Source organism: Synchiropus splendidus, chromosome 15 (genome assembly GCF_027744825.2).
Source record: "Synchiropus splendidus isolate RoL2022-P1 chromosome 15, RoL_Sspl_1.0, whole genome shotgun sequence".
Classification (NCBI taxonomy): Eukaryota; Metazoa; Chordata; class Actinopteri; order Syngnathiformes; family Callionymidae; genus Synchiropus; species Synchiropus splendidus.
In genome coordinates, this window is record NC_071348.1 from 13,533,724 (window position 1) to 13,559,596 (window position 25,873).

Sequence of the window (25,873 nt, forward strand, 5' to 3'; positions counted from 1 at the left end):
CACATGTCTACAGGGTTGTGGTTTTTAAAAAAAAGCACCACAGAACAAAGAATGTGACTGGAGAAAGTTGTAGCAAAGCAAGTCTAAAAGAACACTTATGAGTGGTTTCCAGTGCCTATAGAAGGCAAGTTCGTTAAACCAATTTGGTCCCCTTCAAGTCTGATGTCTGTAATGTTAAACTTTATTGCAAGAACAAGATTGACGCTTGACTTCCCTGTCACTTTATCTTATTATTATCGAAGCAGGTAACACAAAACCTTTGAAGTCTTTCACCTGAATATGAGCTGAGCAAATCACTGCTGTGCGTGAACCAACAGTAAAGCTCAGGTTTGCATTACAATCAGCCCACGACTGGGAGCGGGGATGGATAGATGGAGGCAGGCGAGCAGAAGGAGGAAGATGATGGGGGAAGATAGAGAGGGATGGAAAGAAGGAGGGGAGAGATGAAGGGGTCAGCGGAGTGAGATAACTGCCAGGGAACGAGAGATGGAGTATGAAAGTGAAAGCAGATGGAGATATTTTACATAGAGGCAGATAGATGGATGACAGGGGGTACGACAAGGGGGACAAGGCAGAGAGATAATTACTTAGATAGAGGGAGAAGTAAAAGACAGGAGAGGGAAGGGATTACAACTTCACAGTGCAGTGGAAAGGCTGGCAGTGCGAGGCATGAGGAAAGGAGAGACGGGTGATGTCAAACAGAGACAGAGGGGACGGCGAAGAAGGAGTGTGTTTGAACTGAGTAAAGTTAGTAAACAGCAAGGAAGACCTTGCCAGAGGGAATGAAAATGTCGCCGAGGTAAACAGCGTGGAATCATTTCTGTCGATATATGCGCCTTCACAAACAGCTGGGGCAGTGAGCTCATTAGCTTCCCAACAGTGTTAAACTTCCTTAAAGTGGTGAAGCGACGGCAAACAAAGCTCTTCATTTCAGAATAAAATTTAATCTGCAAAGAGGTAATCTGGGATGGACTTGGATTGTCTGCCATGTCTGGATCATGCCTGTCCATGGGAACATTTTAAATATTTCTTTAATACCTGATGCTCTGAACTTCTTTTCAGGTCACAATCAGAGTTTATGTTGTGAAACAAGACCGTTGTTTACCAACCAGACAAGCTTTTAAGACTGGAGTGTTAACTAAAAGCAGATGCGCTGCCGTCCATTAGCACATGATGTTTCCTGCTACTGTGCCAACAAGTTTTAAGAGGATGGAGAGATGTGGAATTAATGTCTGAAATGGAGGGATGAGGAGATAAAGATGAAACCCATCTTGTAGCTGCCCTGTTTACGTCTGTCTTTTGTCTGCACGCGTGATAGAATATGAAGCTGACTTAGTGTCAGACTCCTTGCTGACACGTACTGTAGTTCCAAAGAGATTACAGACGTGGGAAGAAGGGAGGACCGAGGAGAGGAGGGGTGGAGAGAACAAGAGCAAGAGGAGGAGATGCAGATTCTGTTGTTCAGCTTGCCACCGTGTTTGTCTTCTGTCAGAGCTGTCATTTCTTCCTCACCTCCGACCTGTTCTGTGTCTCCCCCTCACTGTACCTGGGCATGTGATGTGACTGTTATTCCTCATTCTGTCTTTCACTGTCTTGCATTTCATCGCCGCTGCTCTTATATTAAATTTTAATTCCCTGCAGCAAAGGTCCAAAGACTTTGATAGTGACAGAGACTGGCAGAGGTGAGTTAGGAATCATGTCAATGACAATGTTAGGAGATCTTAGCTTGAAGGTGGGCGTGTACATGTGCACACTATGGCATTTGCTGTATTGCTAAAGCTCATGAACAAGTGCTTATCATTAGCTGATCGACTTGCTATGCCCCCATGGAGACGCTCCTCTCGCTAGTACTTGCTGTATCAACGCCCTTGTGTGACAGTAACATCAAGACTTCTGCTCTACTAATGGTTGAATGATTCCACATCTGTTTGTCATACATTTAAATGACACTCTCATTTGGTCAAACACACACTTAAATGTGTGTAATTGCGGGTCAATGTGTGAGCTTGTTTTGCCATGTCAGCAGAAAGTTGGCGCTGAAACTGATAAACCATTATCCCAACGTGGGCGTGGATGTTTTATGTGCCACTTTGTGCACACATGCGTGTGTGTGTTGGGCTTAATGATCTTTTTTGATGTTCTGGTGTGGCGGATATTGAGATGGATGGTCCATATGCTCTTTATAGTCCATGCATATTTCATATTTCAGCAGCAACGCTGAGCAGAGCAGGCATCACTTATACGGCCAGGATGTTGCTGTGGGACGTGGGCTGACTTTATGAGAGCGCATATTCACGTCCCACTCTTTTGTCCCCTTTGAATAACCAACAGCACATTTTATGACATTTTGGAAAGACACCTACACATCTATAAACCTTAATGTCACACCTGAAATGCCGTGTTCATAAATGCACTCATGTGGATGCCGCTCTCCGCTATTGTCCTAAGAGCCAAGAAAGTGATTCAGTTAAGTGGAGACCTGCACCCTCATGAATTACTGCTCATGTTTCCTTTCAGAATGTAAAGAGCAGCTGTAAACCCCTGGACCATTAGCTGTCAGATTTTCAATATAGGAAAAGCATCAGTCGAAGAATTTAAATAGCTTTATTTATATGATTGGTTGTCAGTTTGAAACATAGGCGATTCACAGCTGCATTTTTTTGAGGCTGGCGCTTCCTCACGCAACACGTTGGTTCTATCATCCTATGACGATATGGACTAAAAAAGTCTCTCTCGAAACTGTTTTATGATGAAAATTATTTGTGGAGTTTTTTTCTGCAACATCATTATGTTTAACTATAATACAAAATTCAATGTGTCACATCTCTGATAGTGTCTGCTCTGCCAGTTTTATTTAGGGGTTAAATAGAGCCGTCTGTCTGCTGTATCTCATGTCTCTTAACAGGTGACTTGAACCATGGACCAGTCTGGACACATTTCCTAGATGCTATTGAAGAAATTTGTCTCCGTTCTAGAATTTGTTGATGGTCCCTAACTGATGCCGGGTTGGAGCATTAGCACTTCCTGTGAGAGTGTGTGCGCGATCAATGAACCCTAATGGGGACGCAGAAGAGGACGACGCCACCAATACCGGTGCAATGTCCGTCCAATATCCAACTATTTACACAATGGTGTGTCGCAGAGGCGTCAGCACAGCATGTGTTAATATGAACCAAGACAGACGACTGTGTCAGAGAACCTATGAGGACCACTCCATCTCATAAAATAAAAAGGGATCCAGAGACTCAGTCGGCCAGTGTCATTAACAAAGGTTCCCTGTATTAAAAATAAGTTTAAAACTACAAGTAATGGGCATACATCAAAGGCGGTGAAGAGCAGAGTGCAGGCAGGGTGGAATTGCCAGAAGTGACTGAGCTCCTCTACAAGATGAGTAACAGCCAGAGTGAAAGGGAAGTTTTTAGGACCGTAGTTTGACCTACCATCATGTATGGTTCACAGCAGGGGTGTCCAAACTTGTCAGCTGGGCTGGTGCAGGTTTTTGTTCCAACATATGCAGCACACAGAGCTTCAACAGTCAGGTCTCTGAACACTGACCGGTTGTCAGTCTGGTGTGGCCTGTTTCTCCTGACTAGTCTTCACATCGCCTTTTTTAGGATCAGATTGGACGTAAGTGGTAAAGTTGTGAGGACACTTGGAGTCGGTGCCAAGCCTGGCACGACTCTAGCAGAGCACCCTGACCTGGCAGGAACAGATAGCGGCGAGCATGTGTCATTTGGAGCCAGCAGAAAGTGCTCCATTAACCTTTATGCCGCTCGAAGAGCAGTCGTTCGACTGGCAACATCATTCCTTTTGGTTTGCATAAAATATAGTTCAATGCACATGCCGAGTGACAAGTCGCAGACACACACCGAGTCAAGATGTGAGCAAAAGAGAGGCAAATAAAAAGTGAGCGGATGACTGATTGACAGTGCAGAGGAGTAAGACAGAAAGGGAAGGAGAATCGCTGTTGATAGAAGAATGAAAAAATGTCAAAAAAGATTGAACCTGAAATTTAAAAAAAAAAAGAGGCGGATGGAAGGACACTGATAAGTATGAGAGACAGAGGAGGACAGTCAGGCAGCGCCGGTGATCGCTATGAAGGAAGAGAGGGGAGAGAAAGGAGGGAGGGATGTTCCACTGATGGAACTGTCGAGTCTGACAAAGCCTCTGGAAGGATACAGCCACATGGGAAGCACTGACAACAGCACTACTACACACGCTCACCCACACAGAGTCAAAATCAACACGATCAATATGAGCAACTTAAATGTGTGGACGGCTGAAAGGACAGAGGGACAAGACAAAATTACTGAAGAAATCCATTCAGCTTTTCCCTTTACAAAGTTGACATCTTGTTTTACTGTTGCTGAGTATGAGTCAAACAGACGCAGGACTGTCATCAACGGTGGTCCTGAAGTCGACTGAAAATCTCAGCTTTGGATTGAAATCTCAGCGCATGTCCATATACCTTCATGTTTTGTAACTTTTTAACCTCAGGTGTGAACACTTTTTATTATATTGTCGACCTCCATTACTCTCCACGTCATAATAGGAACTCCATCCATCAATCTTCACCCACTTATCCGTTGCCATGTTGTGGGGGCAGCAGCTTCCAAAGGTCACATCCAAAGCCCTTCTCCCGGGCAACATCCACCAGATCTGACTGGGGGATCCCAAGACGCTTCCAAGGCCAGTGAAGAGATGTAATCCCTCCACCTGGTCCTGGGTCGACCCCTCGGTATCCTCCCAGCTGGCTGTGCCAGAAACACCTCAAAGGGAGGCGTCCTGGGGGCATCCTCACGAGATGCCCGAACCACCTCACCTGACTCCTCTCAACGCGGAGAAGTAGCGGCTGCACTCCAAGTCCCTCCCGAGTGACAGAACTTCTCAGCCTATCTCAGAGGGAGATGCCCTCCCGTCTGAGAAACCTCATTTCAGCCACTTGTATCCTTGTATATCTTGTTCTTTGGCTCATGACCCAAGGCTCATGACCGTAGGTGAGGGTCAGAATTAAGACTGATCGGTCAATAAAGAGCTTTGCCTTTTGGCTCAGCCTTATTTTACACACAACAGTGCGTTGTGCCGACTGCAATACCGCCCCTGCTGCGCCGATTCCACCTCCCCTTACCCCCTTACGCCCAAACTGCAGCTGTGATTTGAAATTACCCTGAGTTGCTTGAATGTATTTCCTGGTGAATTTATATTAGAATGAATACAACTATAAGGTTTTTCCCTGCGGAGAAAGATGAAAGACTGAAAAGCATTGCAGAGCTCGGAGGTCATGATCCGTAATATAAACATGAAGCAGATTTTAGATGTCTAAATTTCATGTACCGTTTTTTTTTTTAATCAAACCCGCTGTCAAAGCTGAGCGTCACGACTTTCATGCTCTAATTTGACGGCGATTAAAAATAGAATTCTGAGGACAGACAACAAGAGTGTTATTGTTTCACTCCACCGATTGTGTTCAGATAATTACCTCTAATGGGTAATGGAGCACCCAGCGCCAGTGTCGCCATTTGCCTGCTGTAATTCCAGGATGTTGTGTGACCAAGTGTTCGGTGAGATTCCATTTAATTACCAGTGTCGCAGTGCATTAACAAAACATATCTATTACTGGTATTCCTGCCGGCGCCTGGTGTCGGGGAATAATGTTTTAAAGGTTTTAAAAATATTACTGAAGCGAAGCTAGCGTGAGGGCAGAGAAGCCTTCATGAGCCACCGAGGAAGGATCTGTTGCTCCGGATGAGTGAATTCAGTGTGTTCAGTCGACTTTTGTTTAACAAGACTAGTCTTAATGATATGCTCTTTGATTGTGTGCGTGCCAGTCGAGCCTTCCTTCCCCTCTGCAGCTCTTGTGAATCCTCCGTTGTTTGCGCTGCTAAATTATGTTTTGGCTCTTCAGGCAAATTAAAATGATTGAAGAGGAAAATGAAACACACATCAAAGACTTTTTTTGCCACTTATTTTGATTCTAAACGCATGACTGTGGCTGCAAAGAGAAAGACCTTAGCCGTTTTTAAAAAAATGGAATGTGGTTCATACACTTAGGGGCATTCACTCTGTGTCAGATTAAAGACACGTGTAAGCAGCAGAAATCCTCAGGGTGGGTCTCGGCCAAGAAATATGATAAGGAGTTTTATGACCTGCCACAGACTCGGGGAAGAGGAGCTGTTTACCGCATAGTCAAGATCACCGGGTCTTTGTAGAAAATAAAAATAAACTTGTGTGGAACTGTGGTAGTGTAAGTTAGTAGTAGCAGTATGTGAGAAAGCGGTTTGTCACAAGAGTTAACCAACCTGATAGTGTACCTGGTCGTTGTGGTTCCATTGTCAGCCTGACAGTGAAACAAAAGTGTCATTTCTTTCTATGAACTAGACACTGAACTCCCATTGTTCATACTGTCTCTGTTGGAGATCTGCCATTTTTGCCGTTCAGGGCTGCGCCTGCTTGCGATTCCTTGCTTTATTACATCCATTTTTTTCATCAATTTTTTATGTGCCTCTTTTACCTCTGCTCTTAAGTCTTATTCCTTAAGTCCTTATTCGTGTAAATACAAGTATGTTAGAAATCTTAGCAAAAGTGATTTTGAACTTATGATGCAAAAAAAAAGAATATTTTAATTGATATTAAAAAATAACAACATGTTTGAAATTACCCACAGAATTAGCCACAAAACAATCAAATGAAAAATAAAATAAAATATAATGATAATTATTTAAAAAAACTTTTTTTTAAAATCAAACTTTTATGTGCCTCATTTACCGCCACTTTTAAGTCGATCTTCCCTTATTCGTGTAAATTAAAGTATGTTAGAAATTTTAGCAAAAGTGATTTTGCACTTATGTCACAAAAAAAATCCAAAAATGAATATTTTAGTTGATATGAAAAAATACCCACATAATTTATCAGACAAATAATATATATATATATATATATATATATATATATATATATATATATATATATATATATATATATATATATATATATATATATATATATATATATATATATATATATATATATGTATATATATACAAAATATTACATATTTGGCTTCAGTATTTTAGAGAAGTGATAGAAATGAAGTCAAAGAATTCAAAGAAGAAGAAAGCGAAAGCCGCACTCCAGAACTGTAATCATGCTCTCCCAGCAAAGACTAGCGTTTAACTGTTGCTAATGGTGCGGGAGCCACGCAGCTCTGCGTTTGTAGTCCTTGGATTGGACCCAAATGTTCCTAGCTGCGGCTCTCTTTGCAGCTTTTAGCCTTTTCTTTCCTCCTTTTTGCAGCCAAACAAAGACCTCCAAAGACAGACGGAGGAAAATGCAGTGAAAGTAAATTTTCCAGTAATAGCTGATGATTTGAGATAATGGACCTATAATAAGTGGTACTTAATTAGCTATTACGGAGACAGGGGAGTGATGTGGATAAAGACTGGATGGATGGTTTAGAGCACCAAGCAATGAACCCCCTTTTTTAGGCTACAATAGCGAGGGCTTCTTTGGTCGTCATGGCGACTAATGTTGGAAACCAGCTGTGGTTTTGTCTTGGAAGGCCATTAGGCTGGGCCACAGTTGGCACTTGCCCCGTCTCATTTTTTTCCTTTTCCTGGTTTCACTTCCTCCGAGTTAGCGCGCTGAATATATCTGTTCCGTGATTAACTTGTCAGGCTTTGGTCATATAATGGTTGCAAATGATTCTGCTGTAGGATGTGGCCTCTATTTATCACTGTAGGTAGAGCAGACAGGAATACAGAGCGTTTTGGAGCTCAAAGATGACAAACAAGTACGTACTCATTACAAACTCTTTGCAAATCCTTTCTGACCCCGGTCGGCTTGATGGATGACGCAGCCCCTTGTTCTGTCCTTCTGCATGGAGAGCAGTGATTTCTTCTGAAACCTGGCTCAGAAGATCGCTCTTTTGTTGAAGATTGTTTGTCTGAGTCAGAATACTTGAGGCTTGAGGGCAAACATCGTCCATTAGCTGTGCTTTAATGACCCTATAGTGAAGTAAGTCTCAGCTTTTAGAAAACATTAACCAAGACTAGCTTCACATTTTATGCCCTCCAACGTAAAAATGGCATCCTCCAGGAAGAAACATTATGGTGCTTTAGCCATCCATCACATCGCACTGGCCGTATGGTGTTTATTTCAGAACTGAAGTGTATTGTATTTATTACAGTTTCATGATGCATATCTTAGTAAGGAAACAATGATGTGGTTATTTTGAAGGGAAACTCACTAAAGCAGAGACAAAGAAGCATCTGTGGTTTTATGAAAGTCATTTGTTGAACGCTATCTACAGGCGTTTTTGTTGGCTGCAGAGTGATGTGAAGCTGTGCTGAGGTCAAGATGTCGCAGTAGAGCAAGGCAAACACTGTCACCCAAGGGCTTTCAACGGGGCTTTAAACTTCAAACAGTGCCGAGCCACGGGTCGAACTATCTGTATTACAGGTCTTCTACAGAGAAGAAGACTCTCAATTAAATTTTTTGTTTTTAAGCCGACTTCCATCCAAGCTGAATAAGTCTCCACCCATCTGTTTTTTTCTAGATTAATTGTTGACACTTTAAAAACTGCCACAGCATGGTGATGAAGTCAACACACATTGTTGGTTATATTTATTTTATTTTTAGACGACTATACGTATTTGAGTCTCTTGCAGTGAAAATTATTTGGCGGGCTGGCTTACGCCAAGATTCTTGAATCTTCTTCCTTGGTGAATTCATGGTTATCCTTATCTCAACGCAGCTCATCCTCTCAGTATAGTTGTCATGAAGAGTATTACTTGCTCTATAATTACACAAAGCTGCTCATGTGACCGAGTGCAACAACACTGTCAGTAAAAGATTAGGACAAAATTGTCCCAGTCATTTTAAGCCTGTGTCTTTTTTTAAAGTAAGTTTTAAGTTGAAGTGACAAGGAAAATACAGAAATATAACCTTAAAATTCTTAAATTGTAGCAGAATATTGAAGCATGAGATTCATATCTTTGTAACCATATTAAATGAAAATGTGAAGCGAATGATAATAAAATCAGATTATCAAGTTATTTTATAATTAATAAGCATGTTTTCATGTTTGGCTCCAGAAGGATGGAATTTCAGTTGAATATATGCCGTAGGAATCCAAACTTTTTAAACACCTACTCTCCTTCATCATGGATGTTTTGGTCATTTCATTGCATTTTATGATGCAGTGCACCAGAAATGTTGATGAAAGGAAGCTTGTGTGAGATTAATCTGTATACGTTCGATACATTATTCCAGCTGTTATGAAAACTATTATTATTCTTAACTGTTATTATCATTACATATTGAATACATTGCTTGTGATGCATCATATTACCGTTGAATATCTTAACATTCTTTGTGTTGACAATTTGAGAGGACCAGACTGTCCCCACATAACTGCACCCAGGAGGGAATTTACTTCCAGTCTTTGCACATTCAGCAGGACTGTGCCACCGTACTGGGCCAGGAAGTGGACACGGGCAGGGAGAGATTGCGGCAGATTGATCAGGTTTCACAGATAAACTATCAATCCGTCAGACTGCACGCGCTCAGAAGTCTGTACGTGTGTGGGTTTTATTTGCTCAGGCAGGGTCAGCACTCGTGTGGGGTGTTTGGGGCAGTGAATTCTGGGATCGATCGCTGGGTCAGAGGGTAATGTCTCACTGAGTGCTGAGTCTATACACAGCCATCAGATGGGATCACTATCAATCATGGCTGAGCTTAAGAAACATACACTGTCTTTCTTTGTGCCTCTGTGCTCGGTCTGGCCCGGCGTCTGCGAGGATCACTATTGCTCATGTAAGGGCTTTGGGAACAGAGACGGAGGGAAACGCTGGATATAGAGGGCCGGGAGGGATTGATGGAAGTGAAGTGAGTAAGTCTTCCTCCAGATGCTCAGTCTTGGATCTTTCTTCATGTGGAAGTACTAACATGGACGTGCCAAAATTCAAAATGTGCCGAGAAGTAATGGCGATCCAAATGGACTTTTGAGGTGATGCTCATGAGCATGAGTCAGAATCATACCAACAGAGGGTGCTGACTCATGTTTTAGAAGTTTACTGTGTCTACGTCGGCTGCTGAATTCAGAATCTCTGCCGAGGTCTGCACCACACCCTGGCAGGATCATCAAACCTGCTGTCTGTTACTGTGGTAAACAAAACCTGGTGATTGCTAAACTAGTTGTTACGGAAATCTCTGTAGGGACACCAACTGAAAATGCATCTTCAGTACACTGAATTGAATGCAGGATGGCTGAATTTGGCAAAAACGACCAATGTCGGCTGAAGCTAGAGTGAGAGGTGAAACTGTGGCTATTGACTGTCTGTAGTTTGCAACTGAAATATGCGAGTTTACTGGCTTTCTCATTCTGTTTTTGCTATTTTAGATAAACAGCCAGCTCCTCTGCACTTTTGCATTAAATATTATGTGGATTTCCTTTTGTGTCGTTTGTTAAGTCAGAAATGTAAATCACCATTCTGTTCAGGGATCAACACCTACTCCATCTGAAATGCCAGTGAAAGTTTTGGGTTTTTTTCGAGGCAAATCTGTGTCTCATAAAGAGCATCATCTGAAACTGATCATGCTGGTGTGTCAAACTCGCTCGGACAAGGAGCCAAAACCAACAAAATATAGAGTCAGAGAAGAATATGATGAGTCTCCCCTGGATCACGTTTAACATAACGCCTCTCGCGGTCAGTGTTGCCACAGCTACCACGAGAAAGTAATACGATTACTCCCTTGAATGGTAACTTTGAGGTTGTGCTTGAAGCTAGGGAACGCTTTGTCGAATGCACAACAAACCTGATCCCTCTGCGGTCCAGAGTGGTGTCCGCGTTTGATTTTCCATTTATATCTGACATTGTTATGGATCATATTAAAATGTACAGTTCATTTATAATTTTAACATTTTGTATTGACAGCCCAACAAATAAATAGAGAAAATTTAAAAAAATAAATAAAATCCATGTATGAAGGGGAAAAAAATGTGAAGCGCAAAAGTCAGTTTGTTTTTGTCATCAAGTGTGGCACGTTGAATTTATTTTGCTTTATATAGCTTTTCAAGTTTTTTTTTTTTTTTTTCTTCTAGCTGATGACAAAAATGCGCACTTTTCAAAGCTGATGCCTTTCGGTCAATGATGTCATCTGTAGGACACAAAATTTCAAGCTTGTAAATCTGCATCTCTCTTTTCTTGTTGATGTTTCTGTCGCTATCAGCTGGGCGCATGAGTTGTCATGGTGACCCATACGTGGCTTCACTCCGAAAGAAGCAATAGAAGAAATGTATATGTTTACCAAGGGAAAATAATCTAAATAGAAACACGGGTTGAGTTGAGTTGTAAAAGTGTCATTTCGCCAGAATGTTCGTCACATCACTAACACAACAGTGTCTCTTTTGGTTTGGCTTTTGTCCTTGTTGCGCAAAAATACGTCAACATTTTTGGAAGGTTCGGAATTAATTTTTGTGATCTCAGATTGCTGGAAAACAGGCTAACTTCTTTTGCCATTGCATTTAATCCATGATTTCTTTTTGAGCCAACAGCATGTGTTTAAAAGTTGCACGTCATATGAAATGACTGGATCAGGCCCCGGGCCGTGCGTTTGACAAGTGCTGTAACAGCTTTGTTTTTACCACAGATCTAATTCTGTCTTGAAGTTTAGTGAAAGACCGGATGGCTGCCCTCGACTTTCACCCAGTCGACCAGCTAGAAGAACTAGTTCAAACTAATTAATTCACCGCAGTTATTCAGTCGCCATCGAGCCAAAAACGATTGGACCAGGATTTCAAACATGCAGCGTTATAATTCTGCTTTGAGACGTAAAAGGAGCGTTAATGACTTGCAGCATTTGAACCATGTCGGTTCCAAAGGTTCGAGAAAGGATGATAAATGAAAGTTGAAAGCAAAATCAATGAACATGCAAATTGAAACTTTTTTGTCCCTCTCTGCCCAGACTGCCATCTCCATTTTCATCTTACTCCATGTGCATTTCGCTCTCTGCGCCATCTGTTGTTTCATGTGGTTCTTCATTTTTAATTTCCTCCATTTTAATCAGCAGCTCATCACATCTGCAGCTCACTGTCACAGCAAATCTACAAAGAATCGCACGTATGATTGATGACATGATCAGGCGTGTGCAGCAGCCGCGGGCTCTTGTTTTCCGAGGAACAATAACGGCCATTAGGTCCGAGCTGCTGGATTTTCACACACCGCAGAGTAAATATATTCGAGCCGAGCGCAGAAGAGGCGCACGAGGATGCAGTTCAGATTAAAAATATCAGAGCAGTTAAACTGCAGATGTAATGAGGCATGACTGAAGTCAGACATCTGCTTCAAGATGCTGTCCACATCTTTATGAGGGCTTGTAAATGTGCCTTTTTCCTAAGGAAAACATGGGAAAGAACTCAATTTTAGTTCATCATCCAGGGTGGAGACATGGAGAGACAAGATCCATGCAATAGCTTAGTCTTGAGTCAGAGGGCTTGGGCCGTCATGTGGTTTTCTCCCCAAATGTCTTTTCAAGAACATGAATTATCTTTGGTTTTGCTTAAAAATATCAACAAATGCATGTAGCTACATATAAACTGTATTGTTGATGACACAGCATCTGAGCACTTCCATGGCTTTAGCACGGGAAGTTTGTGTTTGGATTAAATCTGTGCTGCAGATGAGGGTCACTCATTTTGCCATGGGCTGAATATGAATCTCAGACTCTTATTCTGGACCAGATTGCCACGGACGTTAAGCTATTATGAGTCAATAGGAAGACACAACAATATATATATATTTTTAATCACTTAAAAAAAACAAAAACATATTAAATATTTGTAGAAAAAAAATCTACAAAAAAGTCACTTTGTATTTTGCCTTTTCTTTGGATTTTTTAATGAAAATAAATGTCAGTATTATCAGAGTCAAATTTCAAAAAGGTAAACGAGGAAGAGAACTACTGTCCTCATTCTGTTTCTCCTCAGTATTTCAGATTTCATTTTTAGGTAACAAAACATATGAAACTGAACAGAACACAATGTCTCCTGTAATTCATGAGCCTTTGTTGTAGGCAAAACATGAGCTACTATGTTGCCCCCAGTTTGACACAGATGTTCACAGATATACCTATAATCTGAACAAATTTCCGTGTTTTCGAGTCTGAAAACGGTGTAAGCTGTTTCAGTTATTCTCAGCTTGTGTGTACGTGTGACGGCCTTGAGAGGAGGCAGGATATTACAGGGTGTTGGGCTCGCTCATGACAGCTATTGATTTCAATGGAGGGGAATTTAGAGCCTGCTACACTGTAGCTTCTTATACCTCGCCGCTCCTTATCAGACACACACACAGCACACACATCATATTCATTTAAGATGAAGCTTCAGGGAATGACAAGCCCTAGTGAGAGTGATAGGTTTGAGGTGAAGGCCGAGTAACTTTTCAGTCCTGATCAGCAATCAATTGAAACAGCAGTGGGCCAGTTCTGGACCTGGTTTCCATCTGCAGGTCTCTGATTTTGTTCACCTTCAGTTAAATTTATTAGCAGCGGACTAAAGCTGCTGACTGTCACGGGTCAATCAGAGTTTTTTTTTTTTCTCCACTCACTTCGTTCAGGAGCAAGTGAAGCACTTTGTCCTGTAGGACAGGGGTTCTTCACCTTTTTGACCTCGGGACCCACCTTTCCCAGAACAAATAGGGCCGAGGCCCATTCAAGTCATAGAACTGATTCATTACTCTTCATTTCATTTGTGATCAATAACCATATTTAATCCACTCACATGTAAACAAACCAAAACCTTGTGAAATGACATGAACCCATGTGACCGCAAAGATATTTGTCATCGAAAAGTCCAACCAGCAGCAGAACCAGATCTAAGTCATAAAGATCAAGAAAAAAACGAAAAAAATACACTTGATGCAAACTGTTGAGAAAATAAAAAATATATATAATATAATATCTAATAATAAAACCATGTCTAAATATCATAAAATAGAGACAATATACTCCAAAGAAGATATAAGTAAAGTGCAAATAAAAGTAGCACCATATTACTTTTATTATTAACTTTCAGAACTACCTCACTGTTGGGGGCACCATTACTTTCTTTATCCTTTTTTAGGAACGTCTCCATAGTTGGTAACTTTCACAGATTTGCAGTTGTCAAGACAATTCAGTGACACACTACTGCCACCATACGTGGCTAATGTATTAAGATTTAACGTCTCGCGGCCCTCACGGCCCAAAGGTGTAAAATAAAAGTTTTAGAGGCCCTCTAGGAGTCGCTCACGGCCCAACTGTGGGCCCCGGCCCTATGGTTAAGAATCACTGGTGAAGCATTTGCGACCTGAGCAGCTCACAGTTCTCTCCCCTGATTTAAACATGTAAACATCACTAGCATTCTGCATGCAACTGTGGTTGTGCACGAAGAGATTATTTAAATGCATTTTCCCTAGTTTCCAGCGGCGTATTTCATTACAGTGTTTCCAGCCAGGTCTATCTCTTGTGTACAGACTCCAGGTGTCATGATGTGTAAGGTAAAACAGTCATGTCACTTGCTGTCTGTCAAGCCGTAGGATTTCATTACCGTTTATAACGTCTAAATATTAAACCTTACAACAGCGAGAGAATAATGGAATGAAGGAGATAACCTAAGTCAGAACCACTCCATATCGGTCACAAAACCTGGAACCAACTGGAGCCAGCTGCGTGTGGAGAGTACTATTTAGCTATTTATTTACTATAAATACAAACAATAAAAAAATAAATAAAAATTACAAGTCAAAATTGAGTTTACTGTTGCATGTTTGTATGGCCGTCCGCATCTTTTGAACGGCGAGTTAGTTTTAAGTCACGCAAGGCGGTTCAAAAACTCACACAGAAAATGAAGGTACGTAACTCATATGGCTGGAATCAGAGAAGAAGAGAGAGATCAAAAAGCGCTGTAGAAAAACGGGAGAACACAAGGCGCTCAAAAGAAGTTACAGCAGATACAGGCTCACAGGTGCAATGATTAGCGATTGGTTCCAGCCTGCTGAGATTAAACAGCGGTAGAACAAACAGAGGAAATCCAGTGACAAAATAAAAGCATACCTTCACTTCCTGATTCTTAAGATCATGGGGCTGTCATGTATTTTAACAGACCACATGCTAATCGTCTTTAATGGCATGGGTTTTATTTGTCTGGTGGTGGAACAAAGGGGAAGAAGAGAGTTGTGTGTTGCTTACCTTTAAACCAGAACCAGAAAGAAATGAGCTTGCAAGCGTCGTTTCTATTCTGATGATTGATTTTGAGTCAAATGTTTTCAGTTCCTATTCGCCATTCAAGTTGATGGTTCCTGTTTTTAATGTCAAATATATTTGAATATAGAAATTAAATGATGCAGTTGATGTTTCCTGTTTTTAATATCAAATACATTTGAATATAGAAATTAAATGATGCATAATATGTAGAAAAACAATTAAAATATATGTATAAATAAATACATTTTTCCCTTGAGCATCTTTTTCTCTGTTTATTTTGACTGGTATAGTTTTGTCTGTCTTCCTCCAGTGAGCACTTAGGCAGTGAAACGAATAGTAAATCCACTGCGAACACTGTGTTCCGCGACTGAGAGTACACACACAGATATTATGTCGCTTTTCGACGACTGAACTCGCAACTCTAGAAATTCTTGGAGTTTTGTATTTTTTTCCCCACTTATTCTATGTATGCTCCTTGCCGTGCTGCTCTTAGTCCAAGCGTGTACTTTGGCACCAGCAGAGAAGCGAGGAGCGAGCTGCTCCCATGAGCTCTTGTTTCAAAAGCGAAAGATTGCTCTTACTGTCAAAGTGTTTTATTGATGTTCACTGCTTCAACAGGCGAGGCTGATAATAGGCTGGCAGGAGGCAACTCTCTGGCATTATGTTGCCTACGACTGAATTATATGGGCAATATAGTCTCTCTCTCTCTCCCTATCCCTCTGCGAGTGCTAGCTCACTCTCTCTGATGTGATTTTACAGTAGTGACATTGATCCCGGCCCACTTTGATCTGGCTCTTAGCTGTTGCTCCTGCTCACTACCACCCTTCGCTCCCTTGTGGCTGGAATCAGCAGCTTTTAACCCCGACTACCCCTCGTCTCATCCTATAAATCTCCCCGTATCTCCTTCAATCTCTCCTTCTCTGTACCTCCATCACTCCATCCCTCTGCAGGATTCCAAGGCGTCATCATTTTTTTTTTTTTTTCTGATCTTGGATCTACAGAACTGCATGTTCTAGCAGAGGGAATGTTCTTCTCCGTCCCTCTGCTCTTCAAGCCACCAACCACCCAGGCGTCACTTATGAAGAAGGAAATTAATGGCGATGAAATACAAAACGCGCCGGGATAGAGAACAACACAGCCAGACGTCTTTACTCCTTCAGCTTTTGTCGTTTCCTCTGAGCTTTGCTTTCTAATAAACTAAAATAGCATGAAGGGAAATTGAAATAGTGCTCCGCTCATTAGGGTGTCATGGGAGTCCGGGAGGAAATCAACATCTATCTATACTCTATATATTTTTGGATATTACATTTTTGATTTCTTTTTAATTCCAGAAGCTTTAGTTGCTGGGTTTTTACACAAAACACTTTCAACATGACTGTTAGCCTTAAATGCAAAAACGAGATTTTGTCATTATCTTGCAAACAATATCAATACACTCGACCGTCACGATACTTGATGGCATGAAACTGTGTCACTGATCATTTACGTCCACTAATCGGTTAGGTTTCTGAGTCTATTGGAGCTGCTGAACTCTGGCCTGCTGAGAGTAATTGGACTTCCCCCTTAGCACCTTGTGATCGACAAAAAGGACCCCGTCCACTCGGAGACAAATCCCGTCGTATCCACACAAGTTCTGTGTCGGACAGGCACCAATGGACCAATCGAATCATGAAAAAGTTAGCACTGACCTTGTATTATTTGAGTGATATATATGGCCCTGAACATGATCGGACAAGGAAATGTCCGACTCCGTGTGGAAATATCAAAATATCTAACCTTAGTTGAAACCGCAGAGCCAGCTAGCCACATGAATGTTGTATTCAGAGGTGGCACAGACAAGAGCTATGACGTTTGTGAGATATGCATCAACACGATAAACCGACACACCTGCTGGACTGATAGAGCATTACAGCCTTAGACAGTCTTAGCTGGAACAAGTGGATACTACTCAGATTTTTGTCTTATCTAGTTTACAAATATTACAATATATTGTTATGTATCGCGATGTATCATATCATCTCTGCTAGAGAGATCGCTACCAATGCACAGTACTAGTTTCTTTGTTATGTGGACCCACCACAAAGAGAACCTGGAACAACTGAAATAGGTTCTGTGCGAGGATTTATTCATGTTCTAGTTGGAATTATGGGTGGTTTTCCTCTCTAAAGTGCTGCCTGGGAGCAAGACCCAACAGTTCCTGGAGCTGCTGAATGCATCATTATCATGGAATGAAGAAGAATTAAAAGAAAAAAAACTGTTGCAAAAGAGGAGTGTCTAATTACCAAACAAATCATCCGACACTCTTTACAATGAAAGGGCTTTTAACAGTACATTTCCTTGTTAAATAACTTCCTTTTGCATGGAAGTAGATGATCTGTTCCTCGTGGGTATTAAGCGACTCCCATGATTGCTATAGTTTGTTTCTTCGCTCATTCAAAATGGGTCGTGCTTGTATGCATATGTTCAAATACAGATTTTTTCCAAGTGTACTTCGCTTTATCTCACCATAAAAAGTCTCAGAGTTTGTTTTGCATTGGTGAACATTTATTGGCGTTTCTTGGGGAAAAAATCCGACCAAGGTTTCTTTCATCATGGTGTATCTAGCTGTGGGGTCGGCGATCCGCTGCTCTTCTACCTTGTTGCAGACCTTTTTAAAATCAACAGTAGCCTGCATCCATCAGAGAGTCATTCTCCTCCACTGAGATGCTCCACTAAGCAGCAGGAACACGCAGAAACTGGTGGCTTTAGGCATGTTCGAACCGGTCAGCCCCCGCATGGTGGCTCACTTGACCACAACACTTTTTCATCCAGCAGGTCTGAAGAGATATTGTTTTCTCATTCATGGCTGGAATTTTAGGAGGGGAAATAGGACTCTCTTTGTCTATATTCATTGTTACTACAATCACTGTTGCCAAGTGTGCACAATTAAACATGCACAGTTTTGCACTTCCATTCAGTATCTGGGAAGTGAGGTAATATGGAAACATCCTAAAGTGCATGGAATGACCGGCGACCTTTGAAAGATATAAACCACTGTGCCTGTCCTGTGCAATGAGTATGTAAATGTTTAGGTGCACAGAAACCTTCAGTGGGATTGCCATTCACTGGATTCTATGAAACTGACAATGATCTTACAAGGTAGAAGAGCTTCAGTTGTTGCAGTGCGTTTTGGGCCTAGAATGATCAGTAGAAGTTTCTGCATTTGAACTGTAGTTGGAGGAGCATTAACAGTTCAGCTTTCATATATGCCAACATGAGTTAGTGATAGTACAAAACAATACACAATAAATACAAAACACGTCACTGTCAAATAACAATATGGTACTGATTTACGATCCATCTTCTCACCTTACTGAGCGGGAGGAGGTTATTTAAGACTGTTATAGTGTTTGGTGTGTTTATTGATGGTTTGTACAAATCTATCAAACACTATGATAGAAGATAGAGGTCACTCATTCATCGTATTCCGGCCTTTATTCCATGTACTCCAGAATCAATGACCATTAATGCAACATTCTTCTTCTTATTATTATTATTATTATTAATAATAATATTAATATTAATATTATCATAATAAAAGCACTTTTTTATGCTGTTCACAAAGTGGAAAGTCATCATGTAAATGCTGTTTTTTTGTGAGTACTTTTTTAAGAACATCGACCATCACAAGCCTGTTAACCTGAAAATACCAAAGTCTGCCACTTTCCGATATTTAGTAATTTTATGATAGTATTACAACTACTGTTATAATTTCCAACGTGCATTGCTCTATAATTATTTGTGAAAATGAGAGCATTTGCATGAATGTGGAGTTTTATTTGGATTCCTTTTCCTCTAGGAGGAACATGTAGCGGGACAAATTGGCAAAGCACCTAATATCCAGTCTGTTTTCTTCGCTGCCGTTTTTGCTAGCGCTTCATTCTTTGGAATGGAAAAAAAGCCTTCCACATTTCCATAACTTGGCTATATTGCTGCGTAAATCCTTATTAAGCTGGATACTTCACATAAATTATGAATGAAAGTGCCGAGCATTAATTTTTGGTTGTTTAAGTAACTTCTTAGCCAATTACGGAGGAGTGTGTACGCCGCCCTGCTAATGAAAAAGCAGCAGAAACTTGTAAAATACAAATGAGACTGCAGGGTTCCGATTAAATATCCCGCAGAAGGACCCACGCCAGAAAGAGAGCGCTCTTTTCAACCCCTCCTTTGGTGTCCAGGATGTACAATTGCAAAGATAATTCCTCTCCATCAAACAGAAAAGGTTGTCAGATTCCTGAACTGCCATGTTTGAAATGTTAGAACAAGGAAGCCTTTATCCTTAAGGAAGTGATTTTAATTTCAGATTACGACTTCGTTCTGCAGATCTGCGGTATTTTCTCAGTCTCTCTTCTAGATCCCACTGCTCTCTTACTCAATTTGCATTCACACCTCCCTGGTGGAACCGAACCCATCCCTCATTCTCTCTTTTTTTTTTTTTCGCTTTCTCTATAAATTTAGATCCCTTGAAGCACTTTATGCATTTTTGTACAACCAACACCACACAAAATAAATCCCCTCTGCAGGCTGTAAATGTTGCAAATGAGTGTATGGTGGAGGGAAAAGTGGAGGATGGATGCTGCTGTATTATATTTCGACTCATTTCTGCCTCAAATATTGGATGGAAATAGAGTGAAAGACGGATGAGAGTGGTAAGGAGTGATGGAGGCAGAGAGATATCGGGAGCAGTGTTTCGATCTTCATTTAATAATTGAATAATAATCTCCCCCAAGACGTGACCCAGAACTGGGAGGCAGTGTCAGGCCCAGGACGGCGCCATGCTGCCCCCTTCTGGCTCTGACCTGCCACTGCTACGTCAGCCGCGCATGTGTGGCTCCTCAGTGTGTGTATGATTTACAACAGCAACCTGTCTCTGTCACGCAGAAATGAGCTGGTGCCTGTGAAGGGGAGAGGAGGATGGCATTTGGATGTCAGGAAGATTCTGTTTCACTTTGTCTCCCACGTTCACGCGTTCATACAGATACAGAATCAGACCGTATCTGGCTGTCAAACTCAATTCTTTTTTGGGCTTGACGGTGATGTATGAGCTTCTGGGGGTGGAGAAACATGGCCGCGATGTTGACGGCTGACTTGAGAGCAACGTTGCGCTCCGGTTGATGTATGAGCGCTGGGGTTAGGGGACGTTGCTCGCTGACACCCGGAGAAGTCACTGTGGCCCTGGGGCCTCATGTCCGCACTGAAGAGCCAGCTCGGCATTCCTGCCGTGCAGCAACCCTGCAGCCACAATTACACACACATACACACCTGCTTTGTGCTATCTCAGCGCACCATCCCAATCCTGCGACCTGATAGCAGCAGAACAAGCTTGTTTTGAATGACATTTCTGAGTCAATATTTAGGCAACTTATCTTTTGGTTCTCTCTTCCGCAGTCTCCGTCGCGAGGGCTACCTGATGCAGGTGAACGTCAACGACTATCTGGACATCTACTGCCCGCACTACAATGACAGCCAGCGAATGATCGGCACTGGAGAGCAGTACATCCTCTACATGGTCAGCTACAATGGCTACAGGACTTGCGACCCTCAGCAGGGCTCCAAGAGGTGGGAGTGCAACCGGCCCCACGCCCCTCACGCACCCATCAAGTTCTCCGAGAAGTTCCAGCGCTACAGCGCCTTCTCCTTGGGCTACGAGTTCAACGTCGGACAGTCGTACTACTACATCTGTAAGTGGACACATGAGCTAGTACGCACACTCACACATTACTCCGCTGACAGAAGGAGGTCAGCGAGCTTAGGGAGCTGGAAAACATATTTTTAACTCCAGCGCAGCAGTATTTGAAATACACGTCTAATAATATCACTTGTCAACCACTGACCAATTAATTGTGCCGTAAAACCATGCCTATAAACAAATATAATACGCGTGACGCTTTAAACAGCGGCATGTCGAGTGCAGAACTGCTCTCACCTGCTTTACTTGAAGCAGACAAGTCGCTTTAATATCTAGTGGAGTCACTGAGCTGCGCAGCGACGTACAACAAAGCGACGCTTCCCTTTTGTTTGCTTCTTTACTGTCCACTGTTTGGCGAAGAGAGAAAAAAAAAGGCTTTCAACTGTCATATCAAGGTGTTGGAATCAGGCGCGCCTCTGAGCGGCTCTGTTCTTCTAATTAGCGACATTACGGCGTCAAGCGAAGGTTTGATCGCTTTAAAGAATGTGTTTAATTTAAATAGGAACGGCAGCAATAATGAGCCTTTATCACAGCAGGGCTTCCACTTGCAGTTGGCTGGAAATATTAATTATTCTTCAGACAAGCTACAACTGAGAGCACCATTTGTTTCATTTCAGTTTTCTTGTCTCAACAGGTATTAATGTTCTGAAGGGAGTGTTAGCCTTAATAAACCACCTAGTTTTACTTCTTTATTTTTTACTTTTATTTCCCATCCAGTTTGGCCACAGCAAGTCAGGCTAAATAATCTAGCTTTATTTATTTATTTTGTATGAGGTTGGTGCTGATCATGTGACATTCAGTTCAGACTATGTGTCTCTTTACTCTGGGCAGCATTGTGTATTGGCAAGAACCTCATGATACAATGTGCATCATGATACTTGAATAATGCGATAGACAGTGAACGAAAAAGAACTATCGCAATGTTACTCAAAATTTAATGCACCGAATGTGATTGTTATTTTTTAAACACTGAAACTCAAGTGTTATATACTCTGAAAAACAAAAGTGCATCAAGTCTTTGGCATCAAACGAATAATACCAAAAAAAAATTATTTTTATTATTTTTTTTAATTATTACTCTCGTATATATATAATATATATACAGGCATCCTAACTCGCAGTGCAGCTCACAGTCAGGTTGAATAACTCTTAAATTACTGACCAGGAAAAAAACATTTAACTTCCAACTCTGTGGAAATTAATAATAATTTATTATTATTATTATTCTGAATTGAAGTGTTGAAATAAATATGTTTCTATGATCAATGATAGTGATGCGTTGCACGGCTGTCAAATGTGGACTTACCACACCACATTTATTGTCAACACCTACATGCACGTAGAAAATACAATTCATGTAGAACACTGAAAGATAAGTTCAGGATTTTTATTTCATTTTATTTATTTTTTTTAAATTAAAAAAAAAAAAAAAACGTTCGAAAAAGAACTTGACATTTTAAACACAACAAAAAGTCTCATTTGAAGTGACACATAACACACTTGCTTATCAATGACCTCACAGGGTCCAGAAAGAGTCCACAATGTCTGAAGTATTTTGTGTTTTATTGTAGCCACGCCCACCCATCACCACGGCCACAGCTGCCTGAGACTACGAGTGTACGTCTGCTGCTCCACCAGTAGGTTTTCACTGCTGCCTCTCTCTGAGTGTGTGTGGCCTGTGACCTGTAGTGCAACACCGTTTGCTGCCTGAAGCTCCATGCATGTCCCCACACACACAGGAAGTTGTCATGCACTTACTGCTGACTATTTCCTGCATCACTTTGCAAACCTCTGCTTACTCCAACGTTTCCTCCCTTTCTCTATGGCAACAGTGTGAAGCTGCCTTTTCATTTGACATCCTTCGCCGCCCCCTCCTCCCTGGAAGAATATATTATTGCCACATGTGGTCAGTGTGTGAAAGTGAAGCCGTGGTGTCTCATCCTCTACCCACTCTCTCTCTCTCTCTTACGCACACTTTGATCCCTGGCCTGTCCGGTCATTTTAACATCCACAGCCGTGTAGTATTAACCTCTCCACCCTCTGCTCCCCTCTCCTCCCTGCCTCTCCATCCCTCCTCTCTGGAGTTTGATCTGCCTCCCTCTGTCTGTTATGACTTGTCACTCTTTGGCCTCGGGACATTTTTTAACCCCTGCAACCTTGGCTCACTGCTCTCTTGCATGTTTCTCTCAAGATGTCAAGTTGTATATAATTAGAATCTCTTTAGCTGAATCAGTGGTTAACCCCTGCTCCCTGTGCTCCTTTCTCAATCTGTTTTATCTCTCCTTCTCAGCGTCTGACGTGGAAGATGAGCCAGCGCCAACAGAACCAAACTATATGCTTAGACCAGACCTAAAAAATGAGGACATTGGTAAGTCATCTGGAGCCCAAGACATAATCCATACACTTTTTAAAAACTTGTGTAATACTTAAAAAAACCAGCAACCCAGATCCATAAAGCTGGATTTGCTTATTCACATATGTTCACAGTTGAATGCTGAATGACCTTCTGAGGTCATGTCACCTCTCCTCACTGAGAGTGGACCAGGCATGTGACCTCTGCAAGGGTCGAGAAGCTCTTGGAGAACCTCACGCTAGTCTAATTGTTTTGAATTTCTTAAGTAAGTGAGTGCTGATCAAGCAAGTTTCGACTAGTGCAAGTCTTTAGTTGGTCTTCGTTGTTAAAACTGAAATGTTAATTGTAATAGATGTAGTGTTTTTTTCAAGTTAATATTTGGTTGTCTTTCAGTTTCTTGTTCATGAGATCTTTTGAAAGACAAGTTATGGAGGTTATCTTCTCTTGGATGGGTAGATGGATGTATAAATGGATGGATGAACAGATTGTTCGATTGGAAGAATATATTGATGGTGGACAACCCTATGGTTGGATGGATTGTTGCAAGTATCTGTCGATGGATGAAAGGTTGGAGACATGAATGAGTCAAGGAGAGGATGAAGGAAAGGAAGATGGTTAGATAAATGGGTGGCTGGATTTAGAAGAATAGCATGGGGTGGATGAAAAGATGCACATATAGGAATGGCTGGTGGTAGGAAGAAGGAAGGCAGCTCCATGAAAAGATAGATGAGTGATGATGTATGTATGGATTATGAGTGGGTAGGATGAAGGAATGTATCGATTATGGAAGAATGGATTGAGATGAATGAATGGATTGGTCGATGGTGAATAAATGATGGATGGATGTAAGATTGATGTAACATTTTTCCAATGAATCACTTTGTGTCTGGCAGCAGTTTGATCTCACTGCTGCTGTTTAAACGCTAAAAGTTTTTTTTAGCCAAAATTCAAAGTGAAGAGATTCACTGCAGTTAACTTCAAAGCTCCAGCTGTCTTGGCAAGCTGCTCAACAGCTACATGCATATTTATTAAACACTCGCTGTTTTCACCCACCAGGAGTTTTGTTGTCTTCTGCAGCCAGATCTCATTCACAATAAAACTCAGTTTCGGCGCTGGTGTCGTCCGTCCCAAACCATTGTTAGCCCCGTGCTTCCTGCTGAAGACACTTCAGCTGTAATTCTGTGGATTGTCTTCTCGGAAATACAGCAACAGCTACTCAGCAACACGATAAATAAAACATGTATCTGTGTACTTACCCCTCAAACACAACCTGGCATGCAAGCATCCATAATGGGTTTTGCTCTCTCCAAGAATGCAGTTAAATATGTGGCTTTGTTTTTGTTGCTAATCTGCAGACACATGCTCTGTGTAATAAATCAGCATGTGCTCATAACTGTCATACCCAAACTCATCATCGCGGGGGGAACACGCTGCAGGTCATGTGGGTTTGTTTTCATACCTCTCTCTCCGCTCCGTCTCAACCTCCATCAGTCTTTTATCTATTTTTTTCGCTCGCACTCCATCACCTCTCTCTCCGCTCCTCTTATCCCCCTGCCCTTTAATTCCCTTCCACCGTTTTTCCGCCCAGTTGGAACGCAGCAGAGGAGAAAACTGTCGGTTTGTTCACTTTTTGATGTGTGAAATTGAGTTTTTTTCTCTAAAATATATATTTTAAATCAATATTTATCGCACTCACGTAATGTACTCATTCCATTGCAACGATACAAATAGCGAAACAGCAATCCAACATTCATCTCATCAGTGTGTGACTCATTTCTGCTTTTGAGTACGACTCATATTGAATGTTGACTTCAGAGATGGCCTGTGGTAAGTGAGGCCTGTGGGCTACACTTCACTCGCAGCCCACCTGAGGTCATTGTGAAACTCTCAAACATATACAGTAGCTATATTTCTGCGCTGATATTCAACCCTTTAAAACCAGCCAGCAGTTCACTGATGAAAATAATTCTAGAATTATTTTTATGTTTTGAGCCCCATTCATCCTCTGAACAATATGATTTTTTAAAAACTATTTCAAAATCAAAATAAAATATTGATATTCGTACTTTTTTAACCTTCATCTGTCACCGTCAAGAACAAGCTTAAAGGGAAGAACATACAAACATGTTCCAAAGAAACAGATCTAAAACATTCAAGTCATATTTTTTTTATTTTTCAAATATTTATTGATCATTAAAGAAGAATTAATCTAGCAATTTCAGTTGTTGTTTTTTATTATATATATATTATATATATATATTTATTATGTTGGTCCCTTATTGAACAAAGCAGTATGTGTTCGTGTGAAACTGAAATTTGAAATATTTACATTGGAACTAGGCATAAACCCGCCCATCGAAAATGCTTTGGTTTCCAGGAGATGAAATCGTGTTCATTTCAGCCACTCTACTGTTATTGGTCTGGAGTAGACGTTCAGCCATCATAAAGCAATAAAACAATAATTTCCAAATGGAGCATTGTCATCATGAGGGACAAGACTTCAACATATGAAACATGCATGAGTCAGGGAAGTTAGATTTGAAGGTCGGTTG

General features: G+C 41.4%; 1 protein-coding gene across 2 annotated transcripts in view; it reads left to right on the forward strand.

The window, feature by feature from the left end:
* efna3b (ephrin-A3b) overlaps positions 1-25,873 on the forward strand; it is a 115,825-nt gene that overhangs the window by 81,103 nt on the left and 8,849 nt on the right. For both annotated transcript variants that reach the window (XM_053887156.1, XM_053887155.1), the window contains exons 3-5: positions 20,668-20,960; positions 22,540-22,605; positions 23,259-23,336. In XM_053887156.1, the coding sequence (XP_053743131.1) occupies positions 20,668-20,960; positions 22,540-22,605; positions 23,259-23,336 (437 nt within the window). The remainder of the gene's footprint in view (positions 1-20,667; positions 20,961-22,539; positions 22,606-23,258; positions 23,337-25,873) is intronic.